The sequence below is a fragment of the Parasteatoda tepidariorum genome, chromosome 5 (assembly GCF_043381705.1).
Source record: "Parasteatoda tepidariorum isolate YZ-2023 chromosome 5, CAS_Ptep_4.0, whole genome shotgun sequence".
In the NCBI taxonomy this organism is placed as follows: domain Eukaryota; kingdom Metazoa; phylum Arthropoda; class Arachnida; order Araneae; family Theridiidae; genus Parasteatoda; species Parasteatoda tepidariorum.
Genome location: NC_092208.1, coordinates 77,256,725 through 77,275,347, shown reverse-complemented (window position 1 = coordinate 77,275,347; position 18,623 = coordinate 77,256,725). Strand labels below are relative to the sequence as shown.

The 18,623-nt window shown below is 32.4% G+C and overlaps 2 protein-coding genes across 2 annotated transcripts; both read left to right on the top strand.

Moving 5' to 3' along the window:
* Nucleotides 1-1,679: 1,679 nt before the first annotated feature.
* Nucleotides 1,680-9,062, top strand: LOC107449467 (sulfotransferase ssu-1-like). The gene is made up of 2 exons (XM_043051645.2): nt 1,680-1,846; nt 6,806-9,062. The coding sequence occupies exon 2, from the start codon at nt 6,831-6,833 to the stop codon at nt 7,797-7,799; it is 969 nt and encodes a 322-aa protein (XP_042907579.1). The 5' UTR covers nt 1,680-1,846; nt 6,806-6,830; the 3' UTR covers nt 7,800-9,062.
* Nucleotides 9,063-9,309: 247 nt separating this feature from the next.
* Nucleotides 9,310-18,336, top strand: LOC122268280 (sulfotransferase ssu-1-like). Its single transcript, XM_071180647.1, has 2 exons — nt 9,310-9,618; nt 16,495-18,336. The coding sequence occupies exon 2, from the start codon at nt 16,520-16,522 to the stop codon at nt 17,486-17,488; it is 969 nt and encodes a 322-aa protein (XP_071036748.1). The 5' UTR covers nt 9,310-9,618; nt 16,495-16,519; the 3' UTR covers nt 17,489-18,336.
* The last annotated feature ends 287 nt before the right edge of the window (nt 18,337-18,623 follow it).

The following is an 18,623-nucleotide window of genomic DNA, read 5'->3' as shown; positions in this document are numbered from 1 at the left end:
GTTAATAAATTAAAAGAGGGTAATAAAAAGAGAAAAATGAATATAACCAGACAAGAGAAATTTTTTAAATCCGTCAAAATTAAATTATGGACCTAATAAATTAAAATATAAAAAATGGAATGAAATAAAACTGCTTGAAAAAAAATTTAATTTCTTCTTACGGTATCTCTATAAAAATTAAAATTTCATTTTCTTTCTATTATCCAGAAAACTGATTAAAGTATTTTAAGGGATAGTTTTAAAAAACGTTATCATGTATGAGAAAGGTTTTAAAAGTCTCTACATACTTCCTGTGAACTAAAAATGGACGCTTACAACCTTGTACTTTTAAATACAATTACAACCTTTCACTTACGATTCTGAAGGGTCTTAAAAACATTTCAATTAAGTTTCAATACGTGCAAATGAATGTGCTGCCATCTATATATTTGATCTGAAAGTAATCTAATGGAATCAATTATGTACCAGACTACGATCTACAGGACAGTTAACCTATTCTTAAAAATATCTAACTAATAAGTCACTATTTAACGAATTGCTTTAAATATTACTTCGTACGTAATAAAAAGACACTTTTAAAAAGAGGTGAACAACACTATTAACTACATCTATTATTCAATTCTATCACTTGTCATTGAATATACGTTACTTGTTTTGAATATTTTCATGAAATATTCGCAACTGCCTTTTCTTTTGATAGTGCTGTTAGGATAATATAATAACTTTGTTCCGATTGTTACATTTGAAGATGCATCAAACGCTAAAGGAACTTTTTCAATAACTCTTTCAAATAATGGGTGTTCCGTACAGACCACCCTTAATACGTATTGCAATATGATCTCCTTTGTACATCATTTTAAGGAATAATTTAAAATGGCTAAGTGCAAAAATTAAAGAAAATTGATCGAACAGTTTCTGAGAAATCGAGTTTTAAAGAAATCGTTAATTTTTTTTTTTTTGGTTTCTCAAGAACTATTCGAACCAAACTTTCGTTTAAATTTGGTATTTTAACAAATCAAAATTCCCTTCCTTAAAATGATGCAAAAAGTTGCATACCTGGCAATTCAAAACATTTCGACTATTATTAAATGAAATAATAAATCTTAATAAATAATCATTAAAGTTTTTTTTGCGTCGAATTATCTTTGGATAAACCAATTTTATAAGTGTGTGCAAAAATGTTTTCGATCCACCTGAAAATTTCTCGAGATTGTTGAAACATGCAAAAAGTAAAATTAGCATTAACTACTGGGACCACATTTCCCAGATTGCGGCTACCCGTATATTCTGAGGGTTATCCGTCGAAAAAAGTTATTCAGAAAAAAAACGTTTCTGTGCGGGATTCCGTAACTTAAAACATCTTCTGCACTAACTAATTAGCACCCTCTCAATCTATAAGAATTGAGACCTATTACGTATTCAAAAGTTTTTCAAGATAATTATTTTTTTAAAAATCCCATTTTTCCTCTAAATCTGTAAAATCGGCACCATTCCTAATCGTGTATGAGCGTCGAACATGCTTTTATCAGCATTATTTTAATAAATCAATTTATGTATGCCCCCTTTACTTAAAAATATTTCAGTAATTTGTTCGTTGGAATAAAATTATTTGCATTACGTAAAGGAGACAGATTTTGAAAAATTGGAGGTCACGTGTTCAGAAATTTGCTCCTTACTTATTGGTTCACGTCTCATAGAAATGCAGCTGTTTGAATCGATGAAAACCATTTGATTAAAAATGTGAATATCATTTACTCTTTATTTTAACATTTGTTTGTATAATCATTGATGATGCTAAATAGTTACCTTTGCTGGCAGTAGGAGGATATTGAATTTATAATTGAAGGTTTGAGCTTCTCTTATACCTTTTTATTTTATCATTTCATTTATAATTATTGGTAGAGACAAATAGTTAGTGATATACTATAGTGTATACTAACTATACAACTATAGTTTTGAAGTCGATAATAGTTTTCGAGGGGAATGACTATGTTTGGTTAAGACTAAAATAAGTAGAAAAATTAGTTATTTGGTTGCTGAAATAATTTTTCCGCGTTGAAAATATGCTTAAAAAAATTCTTTAGAAAATTTAGATTGCGTTCAGACTGATTTTCTATCTAAATAGATGTAAAATAGATCTAAATAGATTTTATAGATGTAAAAATATATAGAATTATTTCATCTGTATAATGTACTTTTTTTTCTTTTTTTGTAATGTCGTAACACAAGAATTTCAGAATTGTATCACCTTTAAATAAATAAAATTCACAGCCAAACTAATGATTTAAAAACGTATTTATTGATTTTAAAAAATTATTTGACATATATTTTAAACAAAAATTCCCCAGATAAATTTTATGATTTATATTTGAAAACCTATAACATGCTTTGAGTTCATGAAAACTGTAGGTTAAATTCAGTGTTGCTAAAAAAAGTTCTCCTTGACCCAAACAGCAAACAACAGGGGGTGTTATTAAACAATAAAACTATGTTACAAAAATATTATTCAACTTCATGTTATTAAACGTTGATTTTTATGTAAGTTTAATTAATAATAATTTTACGTTTTAATTTTTCAAAGAATGAAGAATGTGAATTTTACGTATACACTTTACATTTATATACGTCTATACTTAGTTAAAAAAAAGTAAGTGTATTGAGTTTCCCACTAAAAACTAAAACCATTAAATAAAAAAATAATTTCAAATACACTCATGGACAAAAAAAATTAGCTCATCAAGAAGGAGTCGTCGAAATGTAACGAAATTTTACATAAGTAATGACTACTTTGATATAAGTAAATAATTAGAAAATCAGAGAAAAAGGATAATTTATTTCAGAGAAAAGGACAAAAGAACGGAGGAATTAATGCCCCGTTGGACCCCCTCTAGCGCGAATGCACGATGCGATACGATCGGGCATTGAGGCATACAAGTTCTGTATGATATCTTGAGACATTTCGTTCCATATTTTCTGTAACCTTGCCTCTAGTTCGTTCAAACTCGTGGGAAGCCCAACTCGCCGTCCCAAATGATCCCAGATATGCTCTATTGAAGACAAATCTGGGGATCAGGCTGGCCAAGGAAGGGTAGTAACCGTACGGAGACAGTCTTGTGACACCCTTGCCGTATGAGGCTGAGAATTGCTTGTTGAAAAATGGCTCCTGGGAGCCGTTGCATGAGTGGCAACACATGTGGTTGCAGGATTTCATGGACATACCGCTGGACTGTCATGGTGCCACGGAACAATACTAGGGTTGACTGTGTATTGTTGGCAATTGCACTTCATACCATCACACCAACTATGGGAGCGGTGTGTCGCTCTACAGCAAAGGCAGGATTGAGGCGTTCACCACGCGGTCTCCACACACGAACCCGATTGTCATCACTGCTGAGATTGAATCTGGATTCGTCGATAAAGACGACCTGGTTCCATTCCTCTGCAGTTCAGTTTCCTCGTGTGCGGCAAAACTCCAAACGGAGGTGTCGATGGGTGGGCGCAATTATTTCGTGGTGCGCTAATTTTTTTGTCCATGAGTGTATATAAAATAAAATTCTTTTCAAACATTATCATATCCAATTTATTACACAAAAAGTCATGTTGTTTTAAATTCTATATTATTAATTTTACGTTTTGACTAACCAGAAAACGTGACTAGAGTAATATAAGCCTGACTCAAATTGCAAATCTTAAAAAAGAATAACGACACATAAACAGGCGTACTAGTATGTCTATTTAGTTTTCAGAAACAGATGTACTATATTTTTTTCTGTTTATATAGCTTTATTTTTTATATTTTATTTTTTATCGCACACGTACATTAATAGTCGCGTGTGTGCTTTAACTTCATAAGTATACTTATAAATCTCTGACTAATAGTAGAACAGCTGTGTAATGGTTAAACACCGATGCCTTCCTGCAACAGCGTGGTTTGGTGACCGAAACCAATCAGCCATAGAATGACTGCTTATGCGGCTTTATTTTTGTTACTAGAGTAGGTCTGTTAATTTGTGCTATTTTTTTAGCTGTTTAACTTTATTAAGATATAGCGCATATTTAACCCTTCTTCAGGCATGTTTAAAACACATATGGCAATTTGCCATCGTCAAATTATTAGTTTTTAATTATTAATTTATTTTAATTATTTAATTTTTATTTAGTTTATAAAACAATTTAGTATTTTTTTCAAATTATTTCTGAATTAGTTAAACTTTTATCTACACCAGGGGTTCCCAATTTTTTTCGACTACGAAACCCTTAATAAACAACCTCATTTCAGCGGAACCCCTACTTTGTGAAGTTTATCAAGGTAATTGTGAATCTATAAAAGATTATTTTTAAATATTTAATTAGGTATATAAAGATTTTTAACTGTTTTAATATTAATAATCTTACATTATGTTTCTGTCTGACAATTGAATTTGCAATCCTGGTGATATATCTAGTCCAGTTATGAATTTGTTTTTGATGTATATACATAAGCTGAAAATTAATAAAATAAGACAAATCATATGGTTTACTTCAAAACTTAGAAGAACTGTTATAAAAGTTAAAAAATAGTTATTGGGGAAACATATTTCTTTATTAATAATATTGATTTTGTTTTGCTTTGAAATATGTAATGAGAAATACTGATGCAATATTTTATAAATCGTTGTTCTTTGTACAATTTGTTCGATATATTGTTGTTAGAAATATATTTTCTTTTAAAAAATGCCATTTCTAGTTTTTTGGCGTTTTACTTGAAATAATTTCATAAAGGCAAACCGAAGGATTATATAAATTATGAATTATAGCTTGGATTTAAATATAATCTAAGGTTTCAAAACTCATCACTGGTTATAAAAGCTAATTATTAGCGGAACCCATTAAACTATTCCACGGAGCCCTAGGCTTCAGCGGAACACCATTTGGGAACCGCTAATCTACACACATAAATCTCTTACAAAATTGGAAAAAATTAAGTCTCTGAAAAAAGTGATAAAATGTAAGAAGAAAGGACTTATATGGTTTTATCTTATAATGTAGCCAGAGATTATGACATAATAAAATCAAAAGCAAAATGAAATTAATAGTAAAATACACTAAACATTAATTTATGTGTCATAATAAGATTTCAACACAAAGTAAGTTAGAAAAAAAGTATAAAATCGGTGCTATTATTACATCACTAATCAACGTGGGATCCTTTGTTTTCGATTGCATTTATCAATCTCACATTCATAGACCCAGATAAAGTTCGTAAAATGCTGATATCAATTTTATTCTAAGAGATCTTTTGCGTCAATCAAATCCAACTTGCTCTTGAGTCGGCGGCTAGATCTGTAAACGTCTCTTACTAATATGCCCCAAATGTTTTTTACCGGATTCGGATCTGGGTTACGAGATGGCCTCTCAAGAAATTTAACCTCATTTGCTCATCAAGAAATTTAACCTCATTTATTTCATAATTCAGGAGTCAGTTCAATATTAAGTATGGACTACCGTATTGTCTTGTTGGAAGGTCCAGTCTTTGGATGCTATAAGAGGAACAGCAGGCGATAAATTAGCTCCCAACATGTCCTGAATTGTATTCATTTCAGTTTGTAAAAATATAATTAGAGTTGTACCGCCTGCTGCAAAAGTGTCCCAAATAATAACGAACCCACCGCCAAATTTACGTTTAAAAAATAAATGTTCCTCAGTCCGTAAGTCGTCCGGAAAGCATCGATATTCATCTGGTACATCCTTTTTTTCATCATAAAAGACCACATCACTCCAATTAGTACCTTTCATAAGATGTTGCTTCGCAAATGCTAAACGAGCATCTTTGTGCATTTTAGTAAGCTGAGAAATTCCTTTAATTTTAATTGAATGTTTGAATTATTTTTTAAATAATTTCTAACCGTGCGGCTGCTGCATGGCAACTGCATTTCATTTTTAATTTGTTCAGATGACATCTCAGCTCTTTCTTGATTCTTGATGAAATTTTTTTGCCTTCCAATACGCTGTTTTCAGCTATAGCTTTCAATATTCCGGAAGTAACTATTTACTATAGCTTTGGAACTTCCTATTTTTTGCAATTTGTGAACCACTCAAGACCATTTTTTTAAAAGATAAAATTCTACCTCGTTCTGACTTCCGGTTAACTGAATTCCCTTTGGCATTGTAAATTACCAAAATTGTAAATTGTAAATTACGCGTGCAAATTACCAAAATCTGCTTATATGCATCTCGGATATTAAAACTTGTACTAGAGAAAATCATTTTCTCGCATGTTTTAGGTCTGACAATGACGTAATCAGTATCGACTTTATACTTTTTTCCAATTTTTTTTCAATGAATGTTTTTAATTAGTTTTTCGTGTATATGAACACGTATTTAGCTAACATCCCTGCAACGCTCCGTGTATACAAGCTTCGTGTTTAGCCGGCATATATACAATGTCCTGTGCATACGAGCACAGTATTCAGCCTGCATTCACGCAATGCCCTGTGAATACGAGCTTTGCCGACATCCACGTCAAACCATGTGTGTATACGGGAGCCGTATTCAGCTGGCGTGGTGTCAACGAAACCGTTACAAAACCAGTCTAATTTATTTTGATAAAACATATTTAGTTTTCAAAATACATGTATTTACCCTCGCATTTAACTCGATTCAATATTAAATCGTAATATCGCTACCATTTTAATAGGTTGCTGCAGATTTAAACTAAATTATGCTTCAATGCAATTCACGATTTCTGACGGTAGTGTAATCACGAAAAATGTTTTCGTCATTTTCATTATTTTTCATTTCAATCTTATTTTTTTTCCTTTTACAGACATTCCAAATGTGTGGATATAAATATGGAAAAAGCAACAAAAGCACCGTTGTATAGTCGTATGAACGGAATCATTTATCCTTCAATGTTCTCTCCAACATGTTTCAGAGAAGCGCTGAACTACAAGGCTCAACCTAATGACACCTTTATTGTTACTTATCCTAAATCTGGCACAACTTGGATGCAGCATATACTCTTGTATATTTTCCGCAAAGGAAGAGAACTGAAAATTGGAAAAACGGGTGACTTAGACGTGTCAGAATTCATCAAATATTGCCCATGCATCGACATGTATGGATTTGAAGGCATTCAGAAAATGAAGAAGCCCGGATGTATTAAAACGTATCTACCTTACAACCGTCTCTCATTGTCCCCTGAAGCAAAGTATATATTTGTTGCGCGGAATCCAAAAGATTGCTGTGTGTCTTTTTATCATCACGCGCGAAATCATCCAGGCTTTGGATACTGGGATGGCAATTTTAATGACTTTTTCGAGCTTTTTATGAATGGGGAATTAGAGTGTAATGATTATTTTGATCATTTACTTTCTTGGTATCCCCATCGTAATGATTCGAACGTCTTTTATACAACGTATGAAGAGATGAAAAACGATATTAGGGGCGTTGTTGTGTCTGTTTCAAAATTTTTGGGTCAAGAATACACTGAAGCAATCGAGAAAGACAACTCTGTTCTCAACAATATTATTCTGTTTAGTAGTTATGAATACATGCAGAAGCATTATTGCAGACCAAGCCTTTCCGGCATGAAAGAGTCGAATTCTGAAACTTATTCTGGAATTAAATACATAACTGAATTCATCACCAGTTTGGATTTACCTTCTAGGGTTTTAGCAAAAAGCAATGTTAGGAAAGGAGTTGTTGGAGACTGGAAAAATGTGTTGAGTTATGAACAAAGTCCAAGATTGACAGAAAAATATGTTGAAAAAACAAAAAACACTGACATCAAAAATTGGTTCTCTGAAGCAATTTTATAAAATAAAAAAATAGTTTACAAAAGCTAGATTATACTTCCTGAACAATACAATTCGACGGGAAGGACATGTATGGATACTAGGAAAAATACAATTCTACGTCATAGCTGATTTTCCTAGACCTGCGGTTCCCAAAGGCTGTTCCTCGGAAACCTAGGATTCTGCGGAAAGAACATTTATGTTCCGAGAATCAGAACTTGATTGAGATAAGCAATACACGGTTAAGCAAAAATTTATAATGGAAACACGACAGGAGAATTATTTCTGTTAAAATAGAAGATTGGTTCATCTGGAAAACCAGACAGGACTGCAGAAAATCTAATTAAATAATGCATGTCAGAAATAGTACTGGAAAATTTGCGGCGAAGTAAGTTTTTTCTAAATTATTAAACCAACAAATTTCAGACTATATGATTTACAGAAATGGCTTTTGTGGCTAATCTATTCAATAAACTAAAATCGGGGTTCCACACAAGGAGGTTGATCGTTGAAGGTTCCATAGCCGAAACAAAATTCAGAACCGCTGAACCTGACAACCAAAACGTTATCCGTCGATAGCCTAATATCTTTTTGTTTATCTCTACTGGACAATACTTTTTATACATTAGACATCATCATATGGTCTAAAGAAACTGTAATTTTATTTCTGGGATAATAGGTGTTATAACAATATCTTTTTGATAACACAACAATGATAACAGTTAAACAAAGATTTCTAATGGAAACACAGCAGGAACATTATTTCTGATAAATTAGAAGATTGGTTGATCTGGAAAACCAAACAGGATTACAGAAATAGTTAACAGACAACAGTTAACAGTTAAGTGCAATTAACAGAAATAGTTGGCTGTGTGCTGGTGAAAAAAATGCTGTGAAGAAAGCTTTTTCTAGATTGTGAAATTAACGATTTCACATCATATAACATGACGATGGCTTGTAAAAATGGCTTTTTTTGGCTAATATATTCAATTAACTGAAATTGAGGTTCCACCACAAGGAGGTTGGAGATTCCATGACCGAAGAAAATTGGAAACCGCTCTCTTATAGTCAACCAAAACATTATTCGTAGATAACCCAATATCTTTTTGCTTATCTCTACCAGACAATATTGTTTATACAGATGACGTAATATGGTCTAAAGAAGCTGAAATTTTATTCCTGGTATAATAGAAAACTGTATTTTTGCTAACACAGCAATGATAACCTTTAAAATTTTAAAGGACTTTTCATGTGAAATCCACTGATATTAAAAGCTTTACCTACTAATACCTCATTCAATCTTTAGTCCTAACAATCCTGTAAGTCCCGAGTACTTCTTTCAATCCTATGTCTCTACTCTATGTCATAGTTTAGCACCCTCTCAAACAATAAAAATTGAGACCTATTACGTATTCAAAACTATTTCAAGATAATTATTTTTTTAAAAATCCCATTTTTCTTCTAAATCTGTAAAATCGGCACCATTCCTAATCGTGTATGAGCGTTGAACATGCTTTTATCAACATTATTTTGATAAATCAATTTATGTATGCCCCCTTTACTTAAAAACATTTCAGTGATTTGTTTGCTGGAATAAAATTATTTGCATTACGTAAAGGAGAGAGCTTTTGAAAAAACTGGGGTCACGTGTACGTCAATTTGTTCCTTACTCATTGGTTCACGTCTGATAGAAATATTACTATTTGAATAGATGAAAATCATTTGATTGAAAACATGAATATCATTTTTAACTCTTTATTTTAACATTTATTTGTATCATCATTGATGATGTTAAATAGTTACCTTTGCTGGAAGTAGGAGGATATTGAACTTATAATTGAAGGTTTGAGCTTCTCTTATACCTTTTTATTTTACCATATTATTTATAATTATTGGTAGAGACAAATAGTAAGTAATATACTATAGAATATATTAACTATACAACGATAGTTTTGAAGTCGATAATAGTTTACAAGTAGAATGACTATGCTTTGTTAACACTAAATTAAGTATGAAATAAGTTTTTTGGTTGCTGAAATAATTTTTCCGCATTGAGTATTTAGATTACGTTCAGACTAGGATATTTAGATTAAGTTCAGACAGATTTTTTACCTAAAAAGATGTAAAATAGATCTATTTCATCTGTATAATGCAATTGTTTTTTGTAAAGTAATAACACAAAAATTAATGAATTGTAAATCCTTTAAAACTGTACAGCCAAAATAATGACTTAGAAACGTATTTACTGATTTAAATCAAATTATTTGACTTATATTTTAAACAAAAATCTTCCCAAATAAATTTTGGAGAGAAAAAATTTTATAGTTAATATTTGAAAACCTACAACATGCTTTGAGTTTATTATAACTATAGGTTAAATTCATTGTTTCTGCAAAAAGTTCTTAACACAAGTAGCGAACATCATGTTCTTAAACGTAGATTTTTATGTAAGCTTAATTAATAATAATTTTTCACACTTTAATTTTTTAAAGAAAAGTTTTAAATAACAGAAACAAACATTTAAGTTGCGAATTTCACGTTCATACGCTACGTTTTTATGCGTTTATATGTTAGTTAAAAAAAGTAAGTGTATTGAGTTACCCACTAAAAGCTGAAACAATTAAATAAAAAAATTATTTCATTTATATATATATATTAAAATTCTTTTCAAGCATTACTATTGCCAGTTTATTACACAAAAAGTCACGTTGTTTTTAAAATCTATATTATTAATTTGACGTTTTGAATAACCGGAAAACGTGACGATATAAGCCTGACTCAAATTTCAAATCTTTAAAAATAACGACACATAAGCAGGCGTACTAGTATGTCTATTTAGTTTTCAGAAACAGATATACTATATTTTTTCTGTTTATATAACTTTATTTTTATACTATAGTTTCATTTTTTTTATCGGCACAAATACATTTACAGTCTTGTGTGCTTAACTACATAAGTATACTTATAAGCCTCTGTCTAGTAGTAGAGCAGCTGTGTACTAGTTAAACCCAATGCCTTCACGCGGCAGACCATTTGGTGACCGAGACCACTCGGCCAGGAAGCCCCATTCTATAGTAAGACTGTTTTTTGTCACCATAGAATGACTGCTTATGTGGTTTTGTTTTTGTTACTAGAGTAGGTCTGTTAATTTGTGCTATTTTTTGCGTTGTTTAACTTCATTAAGATAAAGCGCGTAGTTAACCCTTACTTCAGACATGTTTAAAACACATCTGACAATTTGCCAGCTTCAAATCATTAGTTTTTAATCGTTAATTAATAATAATTATTCAATTTTTATTTAATTTATAAGGCAATTTATCATTTAGTTTTTTTTCAAATTATTTCTGAATAAGTTAAACTTTTATTTACACCAGTAGTTCCCAATTTTTTTCGGCTACGAAACCCTTAATAATCAACCTCATTTTTAGCGGAACCCCTCCTTTATGAAGTTTATCAAGCAAATTGTGAATATATAAAAGATTGAATTAAATATTTAGTTAGGATTTTAAATATTTAATTAGGGGAATAAAGATTATTAAATACTTTATTATTAATAATCTTAAATTATGTTTATGTCTGACAGTTGAATTTGCAATCCTTGTGATATACCTGTATCTAGTCCAGTAAATGAATTTGTTTTTGGTGTATATACATAAGCTGAAAATGAATAAAGTAAGACAAATTATGGTTTACTTTGAAACTTAGAAGAACTGCAATGACTTAGGAGAACTGCTATAAAAGTTGAAAATAGTTATTGGGGAAACATATTTCCTTATTAATAATGTTAATTTTATTTCGATTTAAAAAGTACAATGAGACATACTGATGCAATATTTTATAAATGATTGTTCTTTTTATAATTTGTTAAATATATTGCTGTTAGAAATATATTTTCTTTTAAAAAATACCATTTCTAGTTCTTTGGCATTTTACTTGAAATAATTTCATAAAGGCAAACCGAAGGATTATATAAATTATGAATCATAACTTGAACTTAAATATAATCTAAGGCTTCAAAACTCATCTCTGGTTATAAAAATTGATTGTTAGCGGAACTCCTTAAACTCTTCCACGGAGCCCTAGGCTTTCGCGGAACTCCCTAAACTCTTCCACAGAACCCTAGGCTTCCACGGAACTCCTTAGACTCTTCCACGGAGCCCTGGGCTTTCGCGGAACTCTTTAAATTCTTCCACTGAACCTAGACTTCCGCGGAACCCCTTAAACTCTTCCACGGAGCCCTAGGCTTTTGCGGAACTCCTTAAACTCTTCCACGGAGTCCTAGGCTTTCGCGGAACTCCTTAAACTCTTCCGCGGAGCCCTAGTCTTCCGCAAAACACCATTTGGAAACCGCTGATCTACACATATACATCTCATACAGTGTTGGAAAAAAGTAAGTCACTGAAGAAAGTGATAAAATGTAAAGAGAAAGGACTAGATGGTTTTATTTATACTATAGCCAGAGATTATGACATAATAAAATAAAAAGCAAAAGAAAATTAATAGTAAAGTGCATTAAAAATTAATTTATGTGTCATAATAAGATATCTTTGTTCTAAGGTATCTTAATTGCATCAATCAAATCCAACTTACTCTTGAATCGTCGGCCAGGTCTGTAAACGTCTCTTACTAATATACTCCAAATGATGAAATTCAGATCTGGAATAATTTCTAACCGTGAAGCTGCTGCATGGAAACTGCATTTCAGTTTTATTTTGTGCGGATGACAACTCACCTTCTTCCAGATTCGTCTTCCTTGCCTTGATGAAATATCTCTTTTTGCTTTCCAATTTACTACCATAGCTTTCAAGATTCCGGAAGTAACTATTTACTGTAGCTTTGGAATTTGAGAACCACTCAAGTCAATTTCTTTAAAAGCTAAAATTTTACCTCATTCGACTTCCGTTAAGTGAGTTAACTTTGACATAGTAATGCGCGAGCAAATTTCCAAAATCTGCTTATATATATCTCGGATTTACTTCTTGTGCTGGAGCAAACAGTTTTCTTGCATGTTTTAGGCCTAACAATGACGTAATTTTTATCGAATTTATATTTTTTTCAGCGTTGTTTACATCAATATGCGCAATGTTTATATCAATATTGCCATGATTTAAATAACATGAGGAAAATAAAATCGTCTTGCAAAACAATTAATCTCCACATTTTCAAGTAGAAAATAAATTTGCATTTTCAGCCATAACAGTGGTGTTTCTTATTTCGCAACTTTTTGCTCGACTTTGTAATTATTTCCAGTACTTATACCCGTGTTGAATTCATTACTTTGTAGTTTTAAAGCTGAATTCAATGACTTAAGGGTATTGCACAAGATATACTCTTTTACAAATATCACGTTTTAAAAACAAATTGCTTCTTAGTATTGTTTCCCGATAGGTATTTTAAAAATTTCTGAAACTTCCTCTAGGTTATAGCGCACGCAGTACTTGCTTGCTTGAAAACTATGATGTATTTCACCAAAAACTTTCCTGTGAACGATTTGGGCTCGCGACTTATTATACAGAGTCTTTATAAAGTCCCGGACCCATTTTGATGTTTAATAACTCATAAAATAATAAAGATAGATTAAAATTAATAACATAAATGGTTAGATAGACTCAAAAAGTTTCCTGACCCTTGTTAATGAACTTCCATGTGTGCCCCCTTCATCGCACGGAGAATATCAAGTCGATAGTCAATTTCACGTCAGGTAGCGGCAAGCACGTCGGCATCCACAGAGGCTATTGCGATTGTAATTCTGGCTTTTAGGTCATCAATATTCGATACGATTCTCCTGTAAGCATTGTTCTTTATAAATCCCCAAGGAAAAAAGTCCAGCGGTGTTATATCAGGTGATCTGGGTGGCCAAGGAATTGATCTTCCTCGCCCGATCCATCTTCCTGGAAAATGGTCATTCAAAGAACTACGAACGATGATACCCCCAATGAGGTGGTGCACCATCTTGTTGCAAAACGACATGTGGCTGAAGCTCTTCTAGTTGTGGAAATACGAAGTTTTCCAACATGCCTAAGTATACGACTGATGAGACCGTCTTTTCTGTAAAAAAGAAAGGCCCAATGACTCGGTCGTACGTTAGTCCACACCACACATTAACCTTTGGGTAATACCTTTGCGTCTCACGGTATTCATGGGGGTTTTCAGATCCTCTTATGCGCACATTATGGCGATTAACAATGCCAGAAACATGAAAGGATAACGTCGGAGAACATTATGCGCTTCAGAAAAACGCAATTGCCTCTGTGGATGCCTGGCGTGAAATTGACTATCGACTTAATATTCTCCGTGCGACGAAGGGCGCACACGTGGAAGTTCATTGACAAGTGTCATGAAACTTTTTGAGTCTATCTAACCATTTATGTTATTAATTTTAATCTATCTTTATTATTTTATGAGTTACTAAACATCAAAATGGGACCGGAACTTTATAAACATCATGTATTGCTCTAAATTACTCTTCACAAACATCTTTTTATTGTAATATCAATCTTTCTCTTCTGTAACTGGAAGTGATTTGACTTGCGTGTAAATTAGTTTTTGCGCATTTCGTTACAATCTAGGAAAATATTTAAGCAAGCTAGATAATTTTTACATATGGTTATAAAAGTTGTTCAACCAGAAGTTCCAATTGTAAGTAAACAATGAATTTTTTTATCATTATTTGTCTTTTTTTTTAATGATAGTAAAAGTTTCGAAGTGAACTGTACACAATTCGTTTGCCATATTAAACTAGCACATTTTAAATTAGAAAAACCAAACTTTTCACGAAATCTGCATGCCTTGTGTATACAAGCACCGTAGTTTGCCGACATCCACGCTATGTCCTGCTTATACAAGCACCGTAGTTTGTCGACATCCACGCACTGCCCCGTGTATACGAGCATCGTACTGTTTGTCTAAGATATGTACTCTGCCAGACATTCGTCTGGAGCTGTGGCGGTGACTATGGTAATGAGGTATGATCATTTCAAGTGAGGGTGCGGGGTTCCTCTTTAGGACTGGTTTCGGCGAGAGAAAATGAGACCTCTTCATCGAAGCTACCCTCCCTAAAATGCCCTCTTCTTGCTTCCATAGCACCAGACTGCCGCAGACTTAGTGGCTGTCAGAGTACCTATCTTAGACAAACAGTATCCTATCTCCTATGCCCAGTTAATTTTCTTTTTTACCGAAAAGGTGAAAAATATCCATTAAAGTAAACTTTACGGAGAATCAGAAGGACAGACTTCTCCATAATTTTAGAATGAAATTTCTAACAGTGTAGTACTTACTTATTTAACTTCCTTATCTACTTAAACAAATAGTAGGCAGATTTTAGTTCGACTATTAAATGAGCCGCTCAGAAGCCAATGCGGTTAAGTCCATTTTTTGATATTTACTGATTTTTGGAAATTTTGATGAAATAAATAATAATCTTCTTANACGACTGATGAGACCGTCTTTTCTGTAAAAAAAAGAAAGGCCCATGACTCGGTCGTGCGTTAGTCCACACCACACATTAACCTTTGGGTAATACCTTTGCGTCTCACAGTATTCATGGGGGTTTTCAGATCCCCATATGCGCACATTATGGCGATTAACAATGCCAGAAACATGAAAGGATACTTCGTCGGAGAACATTATGCGCTTCAGAGAACCGCAATTGCCTCTGTGGATGCCGACATGCTTGCTGCTACCTGGCGTGAAATTGACTATCGACTTAATATTCTCCGTGCGACGAAGGGCGCACACGTGGAAGTTCGTTGACAAGTGTCATGAAACTTTTTGAGTCTATCTAACCATTTATGTTATTAATTTTAATCTATCTTTATTATTTTATGAGTTACTAACCATCAAAATGGGCCCGGAACATTATAAACATCCTGTATTTCTCTAAATTACTCTTCACAAACATCTTTTTATTGTAATATCAATCTTTCTCTTCTGTAACTGGAAGTGATTTGACTTGTGTGTAAATTAGTTTTTGCGCATTTTGTTACAATCTAGGAAAATATTTAAGCAAGCTAGATAATTTTTACATATGGTTATGAAAGTTGTTAAACCAGAAAATCCAATAGTAAGTAAACAATGCATTTTTTTTTTGTTATCATTATTTGTCTTTTTTTTTAGTGATAGTTAAAGTTTCGAAGTGAACTGTACACAATTCGTTTGCCATATTAAACTAGCAAATTTTAAATTAGAAAAACCACACTTTTCATGAAATCTGCATACCTTGTGTATACAACCACCGTAGTTTGCCGACATCCACGTTATGTCCTGCTTATACAAGCACCGTAGTTTGTCAACATCCACACAATGCCCTGTGTATACGAGCACCCTAGTTTGCCGACATCCATACGAGGTCCTGTGTATACGAGTACCGTGTATACGAGTCCCGTATTTAACCAGCTCAGCGTTAACGAAACTTTTACATAACCGGCCCAATTTATTTTGATAAAACATAATTAATTTTTATAATATGTATGTTTACTCTCACAGAAAACTCGATGCAATGTTAAACCATAATATCGCTACCATTTTAATAGGTTGCTGTAATTTTAATAAGTGTTGAGTTGAACCATGCTTTTTATTCCGTAAAGATTGCAGCAGATTTGAACTAAATTATGCTTCAATACAATTCACGATTTCTAACTGTAGTGTAATCACGAGAAATTTTTTTCGTTATTTTCATTACTTTTCACTTCATTCTTCGTTTTTTTCTTCCTTTTTTCAGACATTCCAAATTTGTGGATTTAAATATGGAAAAAATAACAAAAGCACCGTTGTATAGTCGTATGAACGGAATCATTTATCCTTCCATGTTTTCCCCAGCATGCTTCAGAGAAGCGCTGAACTACAAGGCTCAACCTAATGACATCTTTATTGTTACTTATCCTAAATCTGGCACAACTTGGATGCAGCATATACTCTTGTATATTTTACGCAAAGGAAAAGAACTAAAAATCGATAAAACGGGTGACTTGGACTTGTCGGAATTCATCAAATATTGCCCGTTCATCGACATGTATGGATTTGAAGGCATTCAGAAGATGAAGAAGCCCGGATGTATTAAAACGCATCTACCTTACAACCATCTCTCATTGTCCCCTGAAGCAAAGTATATATTTTTTGCGCGGAATCCAAAAGATTGCTGCGTATCTTTTTATCATCACGCACGAAATCATCCAGGCTTCAAATATTGGGATGGCAATTTTAATGACTTTTTTGAGCTTTTTATGGATGGGGAATTGGAGTATAATGATTATTTTGATCATTTGCTCTCTTGGTATCCCCATCGTAATGATTCGAACGTCTTTTATACAACGTTTGAAGAGATGAAAAAAGATATTAGGAGCGTTGTAGTGTCTGTTTCGCAATTTTTGGATCAAGAATGCACTGAAGCAATTGAGAAAGACAATTCTGTTCTCAACAATATTATTCTGTTCAGTAGTTATGAATATATGCAGAAACATTATAGCAGACCAAGCCTTTCCGGCATGAAAGTGTCGAATTCTGAAACTTATTCTGGAGTTAAATACGTAGCTGAGTTCATCACCAGTTTGAATTTACCTTCTAGGGTTTTAGCAAAGAGCAATGTTAGAAAAGGAGTTGTTGGAGACTGGAAAAACACATTGAATTGTGGGCAAAGTCAAAGATTGACAGAAAAATTTTTTGAAAAAACAAGAAACACTGACATCAAAAATTGGTTTTCTGAAGGAATTTTGTAAAAAATAAGTAGTTTAAAAAATTAGATTATACTATTCGATAGTTAAAAATAGAAAAAAGTCAAATCGACGTCATAGTGAATTTTTGAAAATTGTTTCCTGGACCATAAAGTGATCCTCGGAATAAAACACGTCCAAAAGTAATACTTATAATTACGCGGGATGTAATAATATCGTATTTAAAGTATCGAAACTGGAAAATACAAGTGGAAGTGACGGAAACAAAATATTCATAAAACATAAAATTATTTTGCAACTATTAAATCAAAAGGAGATTTTCGAAAAACTTGTTGACAAATAATCGTTACTCAAATCTGAAATTTGCGTGTCCTTAAAACATTGTGTGTCGTGGTGTGTAATTAAAAATATCGATAAATGAGAAACCATGTAAAAATATATAAAAGAAAAAAAGTTGTCAGAATATTACAAAGATTTGCTATGGAATAGTCGTGAATTCAGTGGGTTAAAGAGTGTTAACTGAAATTCAAAATTTTCAAATAAAATTTCATCGGATTAAAAAGTATCGTAATTTGATAAACCACGGGGAAATGATCAAAAAATTCCAAGCAGGGAGTTGAACCCTGCAATTTACTTCTAGAATTAACTCTACATTGATGATTTTATGTATTATTGATGATGTTATGTTTTTATTGGCGGTGGTAAATAAACTTCACGTGAAGTGGGAATTTCTTTTAGTTTGAAATATTACTTGCATAGTTCTTATATCTAATAACTTTAAAGGCATATTTTTCTAAATATGCCTTTAGCATTTCTTTTTTATGTGTGTATTTTTGTATGTTTAAGTTCTGAGCTTTTTTAAAACTAATAATAAAATAAACAGTTAATCTCTGCGTTTGTCTATCTCTTATAACGGCAAAATAATTTGCACTGAGTCATCCTGAATGTCGGACATCGTCTGCAAGGGACAAATTTAGCCCGCAATCCTAAAATTCAGTCGAAATTTTCAAATGTCCGCGAACGCAAGGACCTATAGGGGGCGTTGTTATTTGAGGCTAATTACTGCTGACAGAACAACACAATTATCAGTTGGACTTCCGTCCGTGTGGCATTGTAACATTCCTTCTTTATTGTAGCTTATTAAATTTAAAAAAGAAAAATGTTTTATATTCTTTCTTAT

Coding starts and splice junctions, on each gene's coding strand:
- LOC107449467 (XM_043051645.2), top strand. CDS start 6,831: ATGGAAAAAGCAACAAAAGCACCGTTGTATAGTCGTATGAACGGAATC.
- LOC122268280 (XM_071180647.1), top strand. CDS start 16,520: ATGGAAAAAATAACAAAAGCACCGTTGTATAGTCGTATGAACGGAATC.